General features: G+C 65.0%; 1 protein-coding gene across 1 annotated transcript in view; it reads left to right on the top strand.

The window, feature by feature from the left end:
* The first annotated feature begins 6 nt into the window (after positions 1-6).
* Positions 7-763, top strand: part of TFAP4 (transcription factor AP-4) — a 13,494-nt gene continuing 12,737 nt past the window's right edge. Inside the window, exon 1 of the mRNA XM_008071135.2 lies at positions 7-108. Coding sequence (XP_008069326.1) covers positions 20-108 — 89 coding nt within the window. The 5' untranslated portion in view covers positions 7-19. The remainder of the gene's footprint in view (positions 109-763) is intronic.

Here is a 763-nt window from a genome sequence, read left to right as displayed (position 1 = left end):
GAGGAGGGGGCCGATCGCTATGGAGTATTTCATGGTGCCCACTCAGAAGGTGCCCTCTTTGCAACATTTCAGGAAAACAGAGAAAGAAGTGATAGGAGGGCTCTGTAGGTGTGTACTCCTCCTCCCCCCCACCCCCTTCCTACCATTGCAGCCCCAGGCCAGCCCGCCCGGGCGGGCGCGCGTGTGCGCACGCATGGCCCGCGCCGCCGACTCCGCTCCCCTTTCTTAGTCGCCGGGGCGGCTGCAGCCCCTTGCGCCGGGTTCGCGCCGCTGGGGACCCTCCTCCCTTGGAACGTGGGAGCCCTGAGCGGCCCCGGTCACTTTTGTCCGCTGCAGGCGGGCGAGTCGCGACGTTTGTAAATTGCAAACAGACCCACGTGGTTCTGCAGCAGTCCCGGCCATGCTTGGTGCTGGTGGCCTTCCCCCCCGCGCTTCCTCTTCCCCCCTCCCGCGGCGGCTTCCTTCCTCTCCCTCCTTCCTCGCGTTCTCCGGGCGCCCCCATCCAAGAGGGGCTGCCGGTCTCCGGGGCGCGCGCGGGGCCGCAGGAAGAGTGGCTACAATGCAGCCACGCCGCGGCTCCCGGCGCAGGGGTGGGGGCGGGGAGCCGGGTAGCGTGCGTGTTTGCAGAGAGCGGGGCTGCAGCGGGGTCGGGGGCTTGCTTGCATGTGGGGGTGGAATCGGGGGGAAAAAACAACCATAATACAAATGCTCTGGCCGAAAAGGAATAAGTCCTGAATTCAAATTCTGGTTCTGTTTTTATGTA

The sequence above is a fragment of the Carlito syrichta genome, unplaced genomic scaffold (assembly GCF_000164805.1).
Source record: "Carlito syrichta isolate Samal-C Ts95f unplaced genomic scaffold, Tarsius_syrichta-2.0.1 Scaffold314117, whole genome shotgun sequence".
Classification (NCBI taxonomy): Eukaryota; Metazoa; Chordata; class Mammalia; order Primates; family Tarsiidae; genus Carlito; species Carlito syrichta.
This window is presented reverse-complemented; position numbering and strand designations above follow the sequence as displayed.